Below are 18,476 nucleotides of genomic sequence, written 5' to 3' on the forward strand. Positions count from 1 at the left end.
AGGAAGGAAGGAAGGAAGGAAGGGAGGAAGGGAGGAAGGGAGGAAGGAAGGAAGGAAGGAAGGGAGGAAGGGAGGAAGGAAGGAAGGAAGGAAGGAAGGGAGGAAGGAAGGAAGGAAGGAAACATTCAAACTTTTTATTGATTGTAAAAATCACGATTTATAATTTTGGCCAGTTGAAAAGATAAAATAGTTTTTTTGGTTTGTAGGGGGTTTTTGTTGTTGTTGTTGTTTTTTACCCAATATCCCTTTCTGAGACAAACCATGCTATTAACTTTCATCTTCAATAACCCATGAAAATCTAGGTCAGGCATTGCCATGAGAACAATCTGACTACATTAGCTGCTTGTCTAACCATTTCAGTGACAAAACACACATGTAGGTTTCCTTAGCAATCATTAAAACGCCCCTTTAAGTATTTCTTTAAGACTTTTTTTTTTTTGCTGCATGATGCCTAAAATAGTTTTGACAGCAGTCTGGCTGCTTCAGTGGTCAGAGAAGCATTGACCACACAGACTGATGTTGCTTTGCTGCTGCCTTGGTAGCACTCTGCTGTCTCTGCTCATGCAAAAGGGTTGTAGCTCTTTGGGTAGAGAATAAAATTTAATTATTAAAAAAAATAATAAAAAATATATATGGTGAGGTACACCAGCAGAGTTAGCACTTGCAGGTAAGGGTATTTATAGAGAAGTCAATCAAAAATAACAGCCTTCTGACTGCTACCATCGTGGGGTTTTTTTTCCTCATCTAAGGAGCAGCCAATGTTTACTCCAATAAATACATGGCTTGGGAGGATCCACTCTGTAACACACATATGTTTTTCCAAAGCATCTACTGAAAACTTTAAGAAGACTAATGAGAGCACATGACTCATTCAATGGGATTTCTGGCTCGACAGAAGCCAGGACTTGTCTTCAATCCAAAATTTTCAAAAATTAGGAATGACACTCTGCAACTGCAATCCCTGGTCTGCATAAAAAGATGACGTTTATCAGGGAGCCGGCCAGGTACTCCACTTCCAAATCAAACCTTAAGAGTTTGCACTTTAGGAACCTCCTTCACTGCACTAATTAACTCCAAAACAGGATTAATTCATTATTTGAACTGCGACTTTGCTGTACAGGCAGCTGTTTCAGTGATGCACTGTAATTCACAAAACACCCATTATAAGTTGGGTAAAGTTCCTCTTGTACTGTGGTTGTTCACACCCCAGACTGTCCGATAAAGTTGTATGTATAAAACTGTTGTGCTGATTTCACTGGCTTCTTTAATGTTAAGCAAGAAAGGTAGATGAATAGTAAGTCAGCCTCTCATTAGTGAAGACAGTGTCCACAAATTATCCTGGGAAGGCTGGGCTTGCATGTAGTAGAGACACAGAGTAGAAATAAGTAAGTTTAGGTATTTTTAAGACTAAACTAGCCCAGTGTTCTCTAGCACCAAGATTATAGTGAAAACAACTTAAAATGTAGAGATCAGAAATGATATTTTTAATAGCAGCCATCAGTAAAACATGCAGGGCCTCGATAAAATGGGAAAACAAGATGTTTGTGCCAATATAAGTTGATAAAACCAAGAAGTTAAAGAACTGACAACCTATTTTGCTTCCTACACATAACCTGATGCCACTCTTCAAGCCTCTTCTTGCAACAGTATTTTTCACCTGGTACTTTTGTCTGAAGATCCTCAATAAAATTAAACAAGAAGTTTTAGATCTTCAGATTTCCTGAACTCTACTCACTTCTCATATTTATGGAGAGACCCTATATGACAGATATTCGTAGTGTTAGAACACATTTATACTGCTTTGGCATCATAATTCAAAGTTGAAAGCTAGAGAGAAAGGTAGTCCACCATCTCCTGGCTTCTAGAAACAGGCCTCTTCAAACAAATAAATCCCTCCTTTGATCTTTAATTTAAAAAAATGTTAAAATTTTCCCCTTTCAAAATAAAGCTTCTCTTCAATAAGCTTGTTTGTAAAAAAAAAATCCAAAAGCCCCAACCCTTTTGTTTGCACTTAGCATAGCTGGATGTTAAAGACACAAAGAAAGTTTGCTTGAAAGAAAACAGAACAAAAGTGCACGTCTATTTATGAGCTAAAGCATGTGCTGTGCACGGCCATCGGCATCGTAGCCACAATGCATCAGACAGGTGCTCAACAGGAATTTCAGTCTGCTGGCTGGATTTGTTTAGAAATGGAGGAGCATAACTAATTCTTAACAACACCACTAGAAATTCGTTAGCGAAGTTTCTACTCTGCTTGCTCAGACTGGGACAGGCACATCAGGAACCCAAGCACACACGCCAGCAGAGCAAACCGAAGGCAAGGTCCGTGGGTTTTGTTCCCATCTTTGCAGAATCAAAAAGCACTTGGATAATTAAAGTAAAAACTCAAGTGTGAATATATAGAAGCAAAAATATATTGAAACACTAAAAATATCTTTTTGCAAGGGATACTGTGACAGGAGGATTTATTTCATAGAATCATAGAATGGTTTGGATTGGAAGGGACCTTAAAGATCATCCAGTTCCAACCCCCCTGCCATCACCAGGGACACCTTCCACTAGACCACGTTGCTCAAAGCCTCATCCAGCCTGGCCTTAAACACTTCCAGGGAGGGAAAACACTTCCAGGGAGGGAAACTGTAGAAACACATAGACACTGTTTTTGTTATGCCACTCTTGATTTTTCTGTAGCCCTCAGGACTGTACTAGTTGATGTCTATTACCTGTGATGTTTACACCAGGAAGAAGAAATAAATAATTTCACAGTAGTCATGCTAAAAGGTTCATTAAAAGACAGCACTGGGAAAAATGAAGGCTTGTGGTGTCAAGGGATTACTTAAGTAGAGATTTTATTTTACTTAAGCATTGAAGTCAACTTTGGTTTTCAATCTCCTTAAGAAAAACATCTTTTTTAATCTCCACACCTCTGTATAACCTGCAAGTAACTTTTTCTTTTTCTTTGCACATGTGCAGTTAAGTCATAGGGATGCACCTCTCCTATGAAGACAGGCTGAAAGAGTTGGGGCTGTTCAGCCTGGAGAAGAGAAGGCTCCAGGGAGACCTAGCGGCCTCCCAGTACCTGAAGGGGCTCCAAGAAAGCTGGGGAAGGACTTTTCATAAGGGCAGTTAATGACAGAACAAGGGGAAATGGGTTTAAACTGAAAGAGGGGAGGTTTAGATGAGATATTAGGAAGAAGTTCTTCACTGTGAGGGTGGTCAGACACTGGAACAGGTTGCCCAAGGAAGTTGTGGATGTCCCCTCCCTGGAAGTGTTGAAGGCCAGGCTGGATGAGGCTTTGAGCAACCTGGTCTAGTGGAAGGTGTCCCTGCTGCTGGCAGGGGGGTTGGAACTGGGTGATCTTTAAGGTCCCTTCAAACCCAAACCATTCTATGATTCTACGTCAAACAAACAACATCTAAAAATATTGCTAAGAATGGGTGGGGAAGCAAAGCAGAATATTCAAGACAACAACATCTGCCAGAGCACCTACAAAAGTAAAAGGACTAAAAAAAGGCTGATGGTGCCAAAAATCAGTTTCCTCCCAGATTATATCTTTCCATTAACAAATATCTTAGATGCTCCTTGATACCAATAAAACAGGAGCACAAGGGGAAATAAGGAACCTAAGTAAGTTAGTATTTCTACAAGACATGGTTACAAAACATCCTGGCAATCAGATGATGACAGAGAAAAAAATTAACAAAATGAGAGGTTATAAAAATGAACCTGAAGTAATCTACCTATGACACCTAATTCAACAATCCTTCAAAATCCAGGTCAACCAAGACCACTCAAGCTGTACTAGGCAAGATAAGAAGAAAGACACATCACCTGCACTAGCAGGCAAGCTTTTTACAGATAAAAGTGACTACATTTGTGTTTGCTGCTTATTCAGGGAATGGGAGAAATCCAGATGATGACTAAACCTAAACTCAAACTTGCACTCCCAAGAATTTCTGTCATTAGGCTACCAAGCTTTATGGCCACTGTATCTAGGAACTGGGAAGAACAACAAAAACAAAAGTTTGCCTTTTAACTGGACATACATAAAACTCATATTTAGCAATTTGTTTTTTTCATTTAGACCTTACAGATCTTCATCCAAGAGCCAACATGACACACTCCTTTTCCCCCAAAATAATACCAAATAGAGTCCTATGCAGTACAGAAAATGATTTAACTGCTCATTTCACATGAATACGATGCACAGTCTTCTGATCTGTTCCTCAGACTAACAAGGATAATGCTCTGCAATTATGCTCTGCTGACAAAAGGGGACTATATTAACAAATACATTAGACAATTAGGAAAAGGCAATCGTCTTAATTAAAATCTTCAAAGCTAACCATGTCAGTGTGTAAAATTCAGCTGCACATGGCAATAGACCAAATTAAATTAGCCTCAAGGTTGTGTGTGAAGCTCTATGTAAACTGACCCGTAAAAGATTACACTTTTTGTCTTTTTGAAGTTCTTTATTCTTTAGGCCATTACAGGTCAGCAGAAGACAGAGAACAAATTTAGTCTGTAGAGATACTAATGGCTTACATTGAGCTAATTTTCCAAAGACAATTATGGTTAACATCAAAACCAGAAAATGAAGCAAAACAGCAGCACTTCATTTCATTAAATGGGACTCATCTTCCCTTTTCTTCCCTTTTATTTCTCTCTAAGAAAACAAGATAAGAGTACTTACTTTAAGTAACCAAGTGAGCACAGAATCACGGTAAGGAACAAATTTATTCTTGTTCTTGCCAGCAGCCTGATCTGCCAGGGCAGAAATAACCAGCCCAAGAGTTGTGAGGGATCTGCATAGAGAACACAAGCAGTCATTAACAAGTGTAAATATTCATAAGTCAAATGCATATTTGCACTTTCTCTCTAAAAACGAGTTCCAAGGAAAAAGTTCCTAGTACAGTTGTGATCATTCTTCTCTCACAGAAGCTCTAATCCCTGTTTTCAGTCTGTTTTCAGCCTTAATAATCAACTCTTCACTACACAATCATGTGGTAGTTGCAGGAACACAAGTACAGAATGAAAAACGCCCATCATTTTAAGTAGGCAGAGATCTCATTCAAACATCTAAGATATTGTATGTCAGAAAGAGAAGTAGAGAGAAGGGAAGGAGAAAATTTGCTACAGGAGCTTATACTGACATTATTCTGTTTTACAAGTATGTGACATGTAGCAGTCATGATTGTACTGATGAAAAAAGGAAAAGAAACAATAACAGAGGCTTACTTGTTAATGTTGCTTCCTTCCTTCAGCCTGTCTCCTGCAGCACCTGTCTTAGTTGCCCTTTCACTACCTGCTAAGTCCACCAGACTCAGCTTGCCCACCTTCTCACCTGATGTCTGCAGAAAGAAACAGAGAACAGCTACTGTTAGTTCACTCAAATGAAGTTACGTAGTTTGATGTATTTTCAAACAAGAATCAAGATTCACTTCTTGGTGTAGACTCTCTGCAGCTGTTCCACCACCTTTGAAAGTCACCAGACTTGAACAGTATTCTGTGTTACCTTACTTCAGAGGATCTAAAATGAAGTCAGATACACTAATATCTTCAAGACATCTCAGAAGTCTCCAGAGGAGAGGAACACAGGTTACACTAATAAAATGTTAAACCAAGAAAAATGTAGAGGTAGTTCAGGCCAAGGAGTAACAGACACGGGGTCTACAATTCCATCTTGAAAAGAGTCTCCTAAAAATCTCGGATTTTATACCAAGTTTCTTCTCTGTTTTTCAGAGAGTAAGAATGAACATTACAAGAAGCATATTATAATTTACAAAAATTACTACAATTGCTAAGTCTCCTATATCCTCAACAGCCTCCTAGAAAGCAATCCAAGCTCGGTATTTAAACCTGTAACAGAGATTTTTTGTTACAAATTCTTTTATCTCATTTGATCCAAAATGATATTCTAAAACACTCCATGAATTTCATATGTCAATCTCAAGTTGAAGAGCTGTCCTGGCTTTCTGCTGGGCCAGAGCTGTTTTTTTTCAGCAGCTTGAACAATGCTAGAATTTGGGTTCAGCTGGGATTTGGTAGGAGAGAAACGCTGAGAACATCCTGATGTTTTCAATTGTGGCTGGAAGTCAAAGGACTTTGTGTTTTGCTGCTCTGCAAAGTGCAAGATCTCAGGGGGGAGGAATATTGCCATGGATCAGCTCCATGGGCATTGGGCTCTGCCAAGGGGCTGTTCCATCTCCTGTCCCCCATGGGCAGGAGATCCATGAGGGGCTCTTCCTCTCTTGCTCTCTCTGGCTTTGGCTCGGGCTCTGGCTCTCCCGGGATTGCGGTTTCAGGTCGGGATTGTGGCTCCTGCGGGATCGTGATCTGGGAACGGGCCGGGCTGGGTGGGCGGGTGCTGAGCAATGGCACTGGGTAGTGCTCATTGACATATTTTACTACTATCATTATTAACATTATTATTTTAATTAATTATTATTTTCTTTTATTTCAATTATTAATTTGTTCTTATCTCAACCTGAGTCTCCTTACCCTTGCCCCCAATTCTCTCCCCTATCCTTTGGGGGCTGCGTAGGGGGGCAGTGAGTGAATGGCTGTGTTTGGCTGCTAGCCAAGGGCTAGCCAAGTGAAACCACCACAAGAACTGTCTTTGAGAACAGTTCACTCACATCATGCTCTTCTGAACCACCTACGACTTTAGCATCTCAGTATCACAGCTGCAAAGTGCTACATTCCCCTAAATGAACAGGATAATTGGAATCAATATGTTTTCAAAAATGTTTCTCTAAGCCTCTCAAAATATAATGAGAGCATCAGGCCATACTGAAACAAGTCATTTCCAGAACTGAAAGGACCAGGAGATGGGAAAACAGAGAAATCTGCTCCAGAAATTCACACAGGGGTCACTGGAAGCTGCAGAACTACCACCCTGCATGCAGACTGACCATGACCACACACAAAAAATATGTATGATATGCAGTATGGGCACAGCAAAACCAGAATAATAAACTATGGTAAATCAAGGACTTCAGCACAGTATGACTGCTGATTTGAAGTGCAAAGTAGAAAAAAAAAAACCCAAAACAAATAAAAACTAAGGAAAATTGTTTGGATAAGAAGATCAGAGGAGACTGAGAAATAAGGAGGAGAAAAATCCAGAAGCTTATTATGATTTAGTCTGCATTCAATATTTAGGCACATATATGCCTTAGATTTGCTCTGTGGACGCTCAAAATTCCTCCAAGGCTTTGAAGACATTAAAGAATTGGCAAACATAGAAATTATCATCACAGTTTAAAGAGTTTTGATATGGGAGATGTATTTCAATTTTACTTTATCAACATTTTCTGTGAGGGATTAAATAATATTAACATAAATATATTTCATACCCTCTCCAAGGGAATATTTAGATGTAAGGAAATGTATAGAAAAATAGTTTCACATTTAAACGACTTTTAGATATTTTATATATACACATAAAAATATTAACGTCATAAAATGCCAAATTTTTGAAATTTCTGTTTATAAAATTGATCATTTAGATGTTATTGCATGAAATAACCCCTTGAAGGAGATCACCAGATGTATACTCAGGTGTTCTTCTATTTTTCAAATGCACATCATATCTTTAGTTTCTGCTCCAAGTCTCTACTACACACTAGTTGCCTAAAAAGAACCGTTTTTTAGTTCAGATTCTAGGATTAGGAGATCCTCCCTGCACTCTCTAGAAGGAATGTTGCAACTTGGGCTCTGTGTTTTTGATTTTCATCTCAAAAAACCTATTAAAATGGATTTCCTTTACATTGGGGCAGAAACACAGGAGCATTATGAAGACTTGGCCAGACAAAGCCATAGCTAACGTGCTCCAGCACTAGCAGTGCACAAGGGTAGGAGGCTGTAGCAAATGATCTCCTGAGGTGCCTTCCAACCAACGTTTCTAGGAGTCTGTGATATATATTAAAGCAACAGACACACATCCAAGCTTAACACTGGGACCCTGTAACTTGTTTTACTTACCCCTGATTGTACATCATAGAGCGTGTGGGTGAGGATAATCTTGAAGACTGCGTGGGACCGACTGCTCTCCTCATTCATGTTGGTTGCAGCCACTGTTCGAGATTTGTTGCCCTCAGACATCAAGGACTCGATGTCCTAGATACAATTTTCACAGCCATAAGCAGATCTGCATTAATATTCTTTTCAATTATCTACCAAAACAATCTCATTTTGGTGAAATACAGCAAGTATTTTGCCCACTATTTTCCTACTGTTTATTCATAAAGTGTGAGGAAAGAAAATATTTTGATCTCCCCTTCAAAGACTTGAAATTACACAGTGATGTGAAATGCATATTCATCCATTACCTCTACCTAGATATTAAATTATCAATAAAAATAATGCACCTGGATGCACATTGAAATACTCAAAAGCAAAGAGAGAAAAAAAAGAGGAAACTGCAATTAATTTTTGAACACTGTAACGTTTCCACCTCATTTGGCAAACACAGGTTCTTGAAATCTGTAATGCTGACACAAGGCTCAGAGTTTTACAAAACAGAAGCACACTGAACAGGTAATTTTATTCCTCCTACAGATAAGAGCTTATAAAATCCTCTGATATGTTAAACTATGAGATATTAGAAATACACAGGTCACCTTTTTCAGGGTTTTACAGCGATCCTGTAAAATAGTTAAAATTTTAGAGTCTTGGGCTTAACTTTTACTCGTGCATCACTAGCTGGATGATGCTAAAAAACCCCCCAAAAACAATAAAATAAAAGACCACCACGGACCATTTTGTATGCTGTATGACACAAAGCTGCTGGGCAACATGGAAAGGAAAAGCATGGAATGTGTCTTGTCTTAACAGGAACCACCACAGAAAGGTGGATGAATACCTGGAGAGACTGCAATAGAAAGACCGTTTCACTTTCATGTTTTGCTTAAGATGACAGAATTCCATCCTGTATTTACTCATTTCTCCCACAGTACATTTATGCCTCTCAAAAATTAAGGCATTTTGTGATGTATATATAAAGAAGGGGGAGGTTCTCCTTCTCCTCTACTCTGCCCCTGGTGAGGCCACATCTACAGTGTTGTGTCCAGTTCTGGGCTCCCCAGTTCAAGAGAGACAGGGAACCCCTGGAGAGAGTCCAGCGGAGGCCACAAAGATGATGAGGGGCCTGGAGTATCTGCCTGACGAGGAGAGGCTGAGAGAGCTGGGACTGTTCAGTCTGGAGAAGAGCAGCCTGAGAGGGGATCTGATCAATGTCTATAAATATCTGAAATGTGGGGGCCAAATGGATGGGGCCGGGCTCTTCTCGGTGGTGCCCAGTGACAGGACAAGGGGCAATGGGCACAAACTGGGACACCAAAAGTTCCAGACAAACTGAAGGAAAAACTTCTTTCCTGTGAGGGTGCCAGAGCCCTGGGACAGGCTGCCCAGAGAGGGTGTGGAGTCTCCATCTCTGGAGATGTTCCAAGCCCACCTGGACACTTTCCTGTGCAACCTGGTTTGGGGAACCTGCTTTGTCAGGGGGGTTGGACTGGATGATCTCCTGAGGTCCCTTCCAAGCCCCACCAGTCTGTGATTCTGTGATTTATTATCCAGCAAGCAAGTTTTATGCAATGTTCTCAAGTATTGCCTTGTAAACAACCATTAGTTTGTAATTCCAGTGTGCCTGTGTGCTATTGGTAAGTGAAATTACTAGGCAATAGGATGACAGCCAAGAAGTGACAAAATGTGGTCCTGAAAGCCCATCTCTGCTAAATCCTGTTTCTGTAATTAATCATGGAATGCTTTTTCGTGGATACAGCATATGCTCATCTTAAGTTTCAGAGGAAAGTTGTTTTATTACATAGTGAAATTACTTCCAGAACTAGTGAATAGTACCGGATGAAAATGAGTTTCTGCTCTTAACCCTGTTCTCCTCAGTGATCACAATACAACAATCCTAGAGTTCTCTTCCTCTAAAATCCATGTTACTGCCACTGCAATTAGGAGTTCCTTAATAATTTCAGCCTGGAGAAGAGAAGGCTCTGGGGAGATCTTATAGCGGCCTTCCAATACCTGAAGGGGGCCTACAAGAAAGCTGGGGAAGGACTTTTCGTAAGGGCAGTTAATGACAAAACAAGGGGAAATGGGTTTAAACTGAAAGAGGGGAGGTTTAGATGAGATATTAGGAAGAAGTTCTTCACTGTGAGGGTGGTCAGACACTGGAACAGGTTGCCCAAGGAAGTTGTGGATGCCCCTCCCTGGAAGTGTTGAAGGCCAGGTTGGATGAGGATTTGAGCAACGTGGTCTAGTGGAAGGTGTCCCTGCTGCTGGCAGGGGGGTTGGAACTGGATGATCTTTAAGGTCCCTTCCAATCCTAACCATTCTATGATTCTATGAATTTTGTCCTGCTTAAGGTACATTAACCCTGGTATTTAAGATGTCAACACAAGCCTTTCATAAAACTGATCCTTACCTTGTAGCTAGCAACAGCTAGTTTGGATAGGCCATCTACGTAAGGACCATAAACACTGTGTTCTCTGACTTTTAATGTCTGACGGCTTCTGCTTGGGGAAAAAAAAAGTTATTTATGAGCACATGACTGACTCCAGACACCACTTACAGAAAGTCAATTTCTCACTGACAGATCTCAAACATGATGGTCTTACAAACACCATAAAACCCCCACAGAACAGGGACTATAACGCAAACAAAAAAGCCTTACGTCTACACGTAAAATGCTGACATAGACATTTTTGATGCTTCATAAAAGCTAGTGAGTTTACACCAAGCTTTTTGTCTTACTACTTTATTTTGATTTCAAATGAAAGGACACTGAGATCAGGAAGAAGTGAAAGCCAGCCTACAAATGCCTGAAACGGGACCCATTAAGTCAAGCTGGTTATGGAAAGGAAGAGGGTATGACAACATATTAGAGTGCTGTTGACACACGAATTACTTACCCTTTTGGGTCAAGAAGATCTCTGACTTTCTCATTGTATATCTCCATGTAGGATACTTCCACTTTGAAACTCTGCTCTTCATTTTCCTCTTTCTGTGCTCTTTCAAAGAGTCCACTGCAAAGTCTAGGGATTAATCCAGGCTGGTCAGCAGTACCCATCATCGTGTATGATTTTCCAGATCCTGTGTGATTGAATCTGTGATTAGTGTACATGCAACAAAGTTTCTTGCTGTGCAGGACAGCAGAAAGGAAATAGAGAGAAGAGGTTAAAAAAAATAATTTGCCCTTCAATGAAAAATACTTGTACAGTTTTCTATTTTAAAGCAACCAAAACACCATTTAGCTAAAGACTATTTAATTAAAAGGAAAAGCAAAACAAGAAGTTTAGTTCGAACTGACAGATTTTTTTTTAGGTAGGTACAGTCTCACTGTGCACTAACATCCACATATGTGCCACACTGAGAAAAGTAGGTGCACAAGCACACTCATTTTTGCATATTACATTTAAAATGATGACTACAATTATTCCAACTACAGCCTGTAGAGAATATGAGCGACGCACTGAACTCAAGGACAATCACGGTCATTCCAAAGATTATAATCTGAGGTGTGAGAAATAAAGGTAGCCAGCAGCAACAGAGAAAATCCTACTTCTCATCCTGTCCACCTCTTATCTAATGTTACAAAAAAGAAAAATATTTCTTATTTACATTCCAAGGTATTTCTCCTGAAACAATGTCACAACAGCCCTGAAAAGTCTCCGGTCAGAACATAAAACCTTTTGCATCAATAATGTTTTTTGCTGACGTCCAGCAAGGACTTACCAGTTTGCCCATAGGCAAAGATGCAAGCGTTATAGCCTTCAAAGGCATTCTGAAGAATATTCTCTCCAAGGCACTTGAAAACAACATCTTGACCTAAGAATTAAAACAGACAAGCTGACGTTGTAACAAAGCAACAGATTCCCTCCACCCCTCGATTTGGATCCTTCAATAATTATGTAAAGCAGTGTTTTCCTGCTGCTGTTGCCCAAATAACATGTTTAGCTCCTAAATAACATATTTAGCTCCAGTATTTGCTCCCTCTACAAGACCAAGACCATCAGCCAGTAGACGTACTCCAGATTTATGCTACTCTCAAAATCAGAAGCTGTGATGATCATGCATATACCAGTACGTGCTTAAAACAACATCCTATCAACGTTCATACTCGGAATTTTTATCAGCAGAACATCTACCACCAGCTGCAGAATTTCATCCACCAGTGAATGACACCACCTCAAAACAGACTCAACCCAGACATTTTCCCAACTGTCATTTGATTTTAATCTAGAACAATTAGTAGAGGACTAGATAATTTTACTGTAAATGTACAAGGTATTAAATAATATTATGAAGAGATTTTTGTAGAGAAGGAATCACAACTATGTGGAGATATTATAGCACATGACATGAATTAGCAAAATACAGGATATATATTATTTTTTTTTGTAATTGAACTAAATCTGTAGGAACAGCTTTTCCACTCCTTTTCCAATCTCCTTAATAGATTTGGGTATCACCTATTTAAATGAAACCTCTATTTTCAGAATTTCTTTTACAAGCAGAGGAACTAGAGTCTGAACAAGACATGGCAGAATTTTAAGTACTGAAAAGTCCTCTCAAATATGTTAATGTTCCTGAAAGCTTGTCCTTTCTCTCATTAATTGAAGTCTGTATCTTTACATCCAAGCCCACTCAGAATTTTACTAATGCAAAATTTCCCATCACCTTTACTAAGAGCTGTGCCCAGCTAAGCACAGCGGAATGGTTTTGGACTGAACACTTCTAACATATAACAGACCATAATATAAGTGACATAGGAGCCTCCACTAGTTTGAGAAACAAAAATATTACCTTCATATGTAATTGGTGTAGCTGAAAGTGTCACAGTTTTCTCAATTCCTCACTAAATTATTATTCATATTATTTTCTCTCTTGCTAGAGAAATTAAAACCTAGAACCATACACATCCTTTATTTTTCTTGTGATTTTCTTTTCTTTAATAAATGTAAACAAGCTTAAATGATTCCCAGTTTTAAGAGATAACAAGTATGAAAGGAATAGATCACAAGAGCAGTAAGTCCAAATATATTTCATATTTTACCCTAACTATTTACCAAAATATCTCATGATAATCCACATAAATAAAAGAAAACTTTTAATTAAATACAATACACATTCTCGCCAGACTATATGAATTCACATAGCCCTATATTAAAATATGCTTTTTTTTAAATACTCCATTACTAAGTTCTGATATGATGCCAAACTCTCAGCAGCACTGTGAAACATTAAATTACATATAGCAATGTTCCTCAGATCCTGAAAGGAAATAGATTTCATGCTTTTAAAATGATTGACTTGGAACAGTATTTTAAAGAAAGATCTAAATATAAGTAATCCATGATTGTGATGGATTTCTCCATTTCCTACAGTTTAAACGGGCAGCAATGCCTATTGCTATTGTCATCTTCAGAGAAGAGAAACAGGAAGGGGAAGGGTCTGGAGCACAAGTGTGCTGAGTTCCTGGCTGAGGGAACTGGGGGTGTTGAGCCTGGAGCAAAGGAGGCTGAGGGGAGACCTGGCTCTGTCCAAGTCCCTTGGAGGAGGGTGGAAAGAGGTGGAGGTGGGTCTGTTCAACCAAGGCCCAAGGGACAGGACAAGAGGAAATGGGCTGAAGTTGTGGCCAGGGCAGTTGAGATGGGATGTGAGGAAGAATTTCTTTGCTGAAAGGGTTCTGAGGCATTGGAAGGGGTTGCCCAGGGCAGTGGTGGAGTCCCCATCCCTGGAGGGATTGAAGAGTCGTGTAGACATAGTGCTGAGGGACATGGGTTAGTCATAGGGGACTTGTCAGTGTTGGGTTCATGGTTGGACTCGATGATCTTCAAGGTCTTTTCCAACCACTACAGTTCCGTGTTTCTGTATTTTAATTAGATCATTTTCCCTTGGAGACAACGAGCACAAAGCTACAATAAATATTACCTGCATATTTTTCTTTGACAGATTCATCCATAGACCAAAAGCAGTGATCATAAGCAAACACCTGTAGAAAAATAAGCAGGACACCATCAAACCTGTTGCCAAATCAAACACGTTATCCAAATTTTGATACCAAAATTGGTATCATCAATTGGCCAACTTCAGGCTCCTCGGTGCCATTCTGAACAGGATGCACATTCCCACAGAATTCCTTATTTTCTATGAGTCTGAATCCCAAACAAACACCATATCTTCCTACATACAACCCTGTTCCTTCCTTTCATTTGTTCCTTGTTCTTATTTCTTCCTTTCTACTGTATGAATCCTATTCCAATGCTTTCCAAAAGCTCTCCATGTGGCAACCAAGTGGATGTCAAGGAGTTTTCCTTATCTTCCTTTAAACCCATCCTTGCAATTCATTTTGCACAAGACTTTCTATTTTGCAAACTGACAGATGTCCCCTGGCTGTTTCTGCCTACCATCTCCTGGTGTCTCTTGGCTGTGTAAATTAAAAATACACTTTCTGGCAGGAACCTCTTTCCATACAAGAGCAGGATGGATTTATATACTGCTGACAAACAGAAGCAGTCGTCATCAAAGTCTAATACTTGTAAAGTACAATATAGAGCAAATGAGTTTTATCACGAAAAGAGTAGCACTGTTATCTTTTTAAATAGAAAAGTTTGAATGGGGGCCTACAAGAAAGCTGGGGAAGGACTTTTCCTAAGGGCAGTTAATGACAAAACAAGGGGAAATGGGTTTAAGCTGAAAGAGGGGAGGTTTAGATGAGATATTAGGAAGAAGTTCTTCACTGTGAGGGTGGTCAGACACTGGAACAGGTTGCCCAAGGAAGTTGTGGATGCCCCCTCCCTGGAAGTGTTGAAGGCCAGGTTGGATGAGGCTTTGAGCAACCTGGTCTAGTGGAAGGTGTCCCTGCTGCTGGCAGGGGGATTGGAACTGGATGATCTTTAAGGTCCCTTCCAATCCAAACCATTCTATGATTCTATGATTCTATGAATTTTGTGGCAAATCCATTTAAAGGTCCACAGGCACCTTTCATCATGAAAGTTGAGCTTCAGTAAGTGCATATTTTGGGACTTCAGGATGCAAAAACAACTCCTCTGGATACGTATTTGTAAAAAAAACCCAAACAACCAAAAACGAAAATCAGGGAAATATCTGACCTGCATTCACACAGGCAAAATTTATTCTGTAGGATCCAAGAAAAGGGAAATAGAATGTGTTACTCTTTGGATTATTATTTCTCTCCTAAACTTAAGGAAGGCTGCTCTTTCCCCTTTACATGTTCTGTATTGCTGTGTAGCCAACATTTGCATCACTTCAGATCACCCTGACAGAGCAAGCGCATCATGTCAGCTTCTAACATCCACCTTCTGAACCCTCATGTCATTATTTCTGAAAATTTCCTGTTATCTGTTAATGCATTTTCATATTCCATTTTAGTGAAGTCTGTTGTCTATACGCTAAAGGTACTAACCATGAACTAGCACCTGCATAGATAATCAAACTCAACATTTCTTAACTAGTAAAGATTGTAGGAACAAAGTATGTCACATCATTATAGAATCACAGAATGGTTTGGATTGGAAGGGACCTTAAAGCTCATCCAGTTCCAACCCCCCTGCCAGCAGCAGGGACACCTTCCACTAGACCAGGTTGCTCAAAGCCTCATCCAGTCTGGCCTTCAACACTTCCAGGGAGGAGCAACCACAGCTTCTCTGGCGGGCCCAGCCACAACTTCCTTGGGCAACCTGTTCCAGTGTCTGACCACCCTCACAGTGAAGAACTTCTTCCTAATATCTCATCTAAACCTCCCCTCTTTCAGCTTAAACCCATTTCCCCTTGTTTTGTCATTAACTGCCCTTAAGAAAAGTCCTTCCCCAGCTTTCTTGTAGGCCCCCTTCAGGTATTGGAAGGCAATTATTTATTATTATCTATATTAATAATAACTATTATCTATATTTATATATAATAATTTATAATTTATTATAATTATTATTATCTATATGAATAATAAGAAAATCCTAAAAATAAATACTGAGTCTGTAGTGATTTATCTCAGTTACAGCATTTCCTAATAGATCATACGATGGAATAATGAAAAATCATTTAAGGACTCACACAGCAATAAAGCAAACCTTCTTCGAGTATTTATACTAATTAAAATAATTAGAAAAATTATGCAAGAGTTGAAAATTCATACTACCAACACATCCAAACTTACTACCTACATTTATGAAAACACTTAGTATAGCAAAATCCTTGAAATTTAAATAACTTCTCTTCAAAAATATACTGTTTTTTCCCTTTCTTACATTACATTAATATCCCAGCATCAAAAGATAAAAGTGGTTATTTTACATCCTCTAATTGAGGCTGTTGATTTAAAATTAAGGGGGTTTTTTTGGTTCTTTGAATTTATTATACAATTAAGCCTATTATTATAACACCCCACACCTTCAGAGCTTTTAATAAAACATCATTTGCTATATGACCACATCAATACAGCCGACTCCTGATATGCTGGGGTAGAGATGGGTATCTGCATACCAAAGAGAGAGTCATGGGATCATCACCCATAACAACAAAATGAGTTTCCTTTAACACAGAAACCAGAAAATGCTTTTAAAAGCCCACAAATAAGGAGCAGCCTTCCATTCACAGTCTGTACCGCTGACTATGTCTATTCTCACTTGTTCCTGTGACTCATTTCTTGGCACAGGCTGTCCAGGGCTCTTCTGCAGCAAGGAAGATGTTTTGAGTTTCTTACTCAACAGCTGATCAACTACAGAGCTGGTTTTCAAAATGCTTTTAATATTTGGATCACCCAAGACTGAATAAGTGATATGACAATTTTTCACACGCTGATTTAATGTGAAATAAAAGCCCTTACCTTTGGTTGGGTCCTACTGTTCCCCGAAGCATCAGGAGCAGAATGGATTTGGTTTAGGGTTGAGGTAAGAAAAAGAAAGACAAAAGAAAAACAAAGACTGTTAGTTGTAGTGATTTTAGCTTAATTACTCTTTCATTAACACCTCCTCATTGGAACGCTGTATTTTAAAAGTTCATTTCAGATCTCCCCTAGCTTACAGATCCCAAGTCATTTTATAAACCAAAGCTTATCTCTGTTCAAGCGTAAGATTTGAGATGCTGCTCTGAATAAGTTGATTTTAAACTCAAAGCCACTGATTTTCCTCACGCTGCCACCATCTCTTCCTCATTCTCTCCCAGTTTTTTTTTTCTTCTTCTGACACCTCGCTCTCTTTATTTTGTGGATGTCACTGTCTCTTAAAAACAAAGTATCCAAGCAATGTAAAAATATCCAAGCAATGTAAAAATATCCAAAACCACTTGAACAGGAACTTCAGGAAAGTTATTCAAGAGGAAATTTCAACCCTTGGACTTGCCCAACTCAGTTCTCTCACAGTTGCTGGGACAGCAGAGGAAACAGTTGTTTCCCTAAAAGAATGAGCAGAGAACAGCAATTCCTTTAATTATGTACATCATTCCAAAGTAAGTTTGAGGGTTTTTAAAATTGTTTTGTTTTGTTTTGGGGTTTTTTTGTTTTGTTTTTTCTTAACAAGTACAAAATTACTGGAATGACCTTTAAAACAACAGCAGAGCCATCAGTCAATGCCCTGACTGCAGGTTACACAGTCTTCCCACATACAGAAGACTGGAGAAATACAACACACAACAACGAGGAACAAATATTCTCCTCGTCCTGGACCTTCCAAATGAGATTAGGAAGCTCTTGGCATCAGTAACAAGTGAAGTCTTGTGACAAGCACCGCTGATTTCTTTTGAACAGAGCAGGAGAAAGACATGGGAGCCATCTAAGATTACTCTCAGAGTTCTTGCTGCTCATATGGGTTGAGAAGTTAGTTTAAAAATAGCAATTTCTCAGCATTTTCTCTCAAAAATAATGATTTATTAAGCGAGCCCATCATCTCTTTTTACTCAGGCTTGGATCTGATATGTGTATCTGTTTGACATAACAGGAACGACGGTGACTTTGGATAACAGCAGTTGGCGTGACCTGCTACGTAAGATGATTATTTCAGTCAAGGTTACCCCATGACAGCCATGTCACAGGGTCATTCAAGGAAGTGACAACAACACAACCACTTGTCCCTCTGCCATCCAGTGAAGTTTGAATAAAAGGTCTCCCAAGGTTCTTGGCAGCATGCTTGGTGCAGACTCTCAACTATCTCTGTTGCCCCTGGGTGGGTCGTACCTATGGAAGCCTACTGAGGGAATCTCCTTCACCAGAGCTTTGATCCAGACACAGAAGATAACAGAAAGCCCATGTGGATTAGTCTAAGAGAGATGGAAGAGCATTTTCTTGGCTCTCTATGATTTGAAATGCTAGTGGAGCATTTTGCTGAAGGACTTCACTGGAAACTGCTAAGTGGCTTTAGGGATGCTCCTGATTTCAAGCCAGACTTAGTCCTACAGGAAGATCATTCTCGTTGTAAAATGGAGAACAGCAAGCCTGGATTCTGAGTCT

At 39.5% G+C, this 18,476-nt stretch overlaps 1 protein-coding gene across 1 annotated transcript in view; it reads right to left on the reverse strand.

The window, feature by feature from the left end:
• LOC104522116 (kinesin-like protein KIF13B) overlaps positions 1-16,956 on the reverse strand; it is a gene marked incomplete at both ends in the record, with an annotated part of 17,911 nt that extends 955 nt beyond the window's left edge. Inside the window, 8 exons of the mRNA XM_010164319.1 lie at positions 4,695-4,806; positions 5,240-5,352; positions 7,988-8,122; positions 10,440-10,527; positions 10,927-11,107; positions 11,750-11,842; positions 13,949-14,009; positions 16,860-16,956. Of these exons, the coding sequence (XP_010162621.1) occupies positions 4,695-4,806; positions 5,240-5,352; positions 7,988-8,122; positions 10,440-10,527; positions 10,927-11,107; positions 11,750-11,842; positions 13,949-14,009; positions 16,860-16,956 (880 nt within the window). The remainder of the gene's footprint in view (positions 1-4,694; positions 4,807-5,239; positions 5,353-7,987; positions 8,123-10,439; positions 10,528-10,926; positions 11,108-11,749; positions 11,843-13,948; positions 14,010-16,859) is intronic.
• Positions 16,957-18,476: the final 1,520 nt, after the last annotated feature.

Source organism: Antrostomus carolinensis, unplaced genomic scaffold, assembly GCF_000700745.2.
Source record: "Antrostomus carolinensis isolate BGI_N321 unplaced genomic scaffold, ASM70074v2 scaffold10050, whole genome shotgun sequence".
NCBI classification, from domain to species: Eukaryota; Metazoa; Chordata; class Aves; order Caprimulgiformes; family Caprimulgidae; genus Antrostomus; species Antrostomus carolinensis.